Consider the following 1,590-nt stretch of genomic DNA (forward strand, 5'->3'; position numbering starts at 1 on the left):
ACAGGGCTGGCTGATTAGTTTAGCTGGTTAGAAAGTGATGTTATAACACCAAAGTCAAGGGTTCAGATCTCCATACTGGCCAGCTGCCAAATTAAAAAAAAAGAAAGAAAGAAATAAACCAAAAGAACAACTCTGACCCTACCAACCTGACTCATCTGATTGGCAGTTGGGATGTTAAACAGGTAAGAAAGAAACCAAAGGAACAACTCTGACCCTACCAACCTGACTCATCTGATTGGCAGTTGGGATGTTAAACAGGTAAAATTTCCTCTTCAGCATGAATATATTAGATTGAAAAACCCAGCCCAGTACCATGCGAGTTCCCAACCATGTTTCTGTGCAAAATGAATCAATGAGAAACGAGAAATCACTAATAAGGCTGTTTGTCAATTATACGTGGAGTTGCAACCAGAATGGAAGTAGCAGGGTTTTATTTTAAACCAGATTTGAATTCTACATTGAGAGTATAAGTAGAAAACTGGTAAATTGTAGATTGTCACTGACCTCATGTGCACTGAAATGGGTTGAGAATCCCAGGACCAGCCCTCCCTTCCCTCCCCCCCACCTCCATCCTCGCTACTTATATAAGGCGATTTTTATGTAGTTAATATTACCACAAACCCTTTTTTTCCTTGTCTGCTTCCTAGCAACCTGCAGCAGAGTATCTGCTTGCCAATCTGCTTTTTGTAAAAAATAACAGAATACGGAGTGCATATGCCAATAGCCCTGAAGAGGTGGGGATGCATTCAGTAAGCTCCATATTGATTTTGTGAGTCCAGTATGTGATTTACATTGTCAACCATCTGACCTGGCTGCACTTTCTACTACAGGCCAGAGAAGATGTGATCCACATGCTGAAGACAGAGAAAACCAAGCCTGAAGTTCTGGAGGCTCATTACGGATCAGCAGAGCCAGAGAAAGTGCTGCGGGTTCTGCACCGAGATGCCATCCTTGCCCAGGAGAAGTCCATAGGAGAAGATGTCTATGAGAAACCGATTTCAGAGGTAAAACCATGACACTGGCAAGTCCCTCTAGAAAGGAATCAGAGAGAGAGTGAGCTTCACATTCTTCCATTTACATGCTTTAACTTTTTCTTTCAAAGGCAACATTGTTGTGATATACTAATACAGAATTAAGGTGTAATTAAATAATTCAAGGATTATAGTACATAGATATCAATGATAAGAATTTTAGAAGCTTTTCCTTAAATATACTTAAAGCCTGAAATGTATTTTTCCATGTGATTATGATAGTTACATGCTCTCATGCTGTATCATTCTTTTACTTCTCTAAGAAATGATGTGTAAAAATTTGAAGTGCTAATCGGTTTTAACCTTGAGTTGTCAGGATTATCAAATTGGTAACCTAAAATTAAATTGATTTTATTATTGATACTGATGGTTATAAAGCCACTATTTTTTTTTTTTTTGGTATCTTACAGACTGTCATAATTAAAATGGTCTTATATGAGTAGCTAAAATACAGTAATTGAGGCAAAATCCCAATGAAATGCTTAGGGCAATTCTTTAAGATGAAAGGAATTCTAATAAGGCTCTATTTTTCATTTTAGTACAAGATTGTATTAGCAAC

At 37.7% G+C, this 1,590-nt stretch overlaps 1 protein-coding gene across 1 annotated transcript in view; it reads left to right on the top strand.

Annotated features, from left to right (window-relative positions):
- Nucleotides 1–1,590, top strand: part of FILIP1 (filamin A interacting protein 1) — a 179,316-nt gene that overhangs the window by 129,030 nt on the left and 48,696 nt on the right. Inside the window, exon 3 of the mRNA XM_008574281.1 lies at nucleotides 831–1,004. Within this exon, the coding sequence (XP_008572503.1) occupies nucleotides 831–1,004 (174 nt within the window). The remainder of the gene's footprint in view (nucleotides 1–830; nucleotides 1,005–1,590) is intronic.

The sequence above is a fragment of the Galeopterus variegatus genome, unplaced genomic scaffold, assembly GCF_000696425.1.
Source record: "Galeopterus variegatus unplaced genomic scaffold, G_variegatus-3.0.2 Scaffold1027, whole genome shotgun sequence".
Classification (NCBI taxonomy): Eukaryota; Metazoa; Chordata; class Mammalia; order Dermoptera; family Cynocephalidae; genus Galeopterus; species Galeopterus variegatus.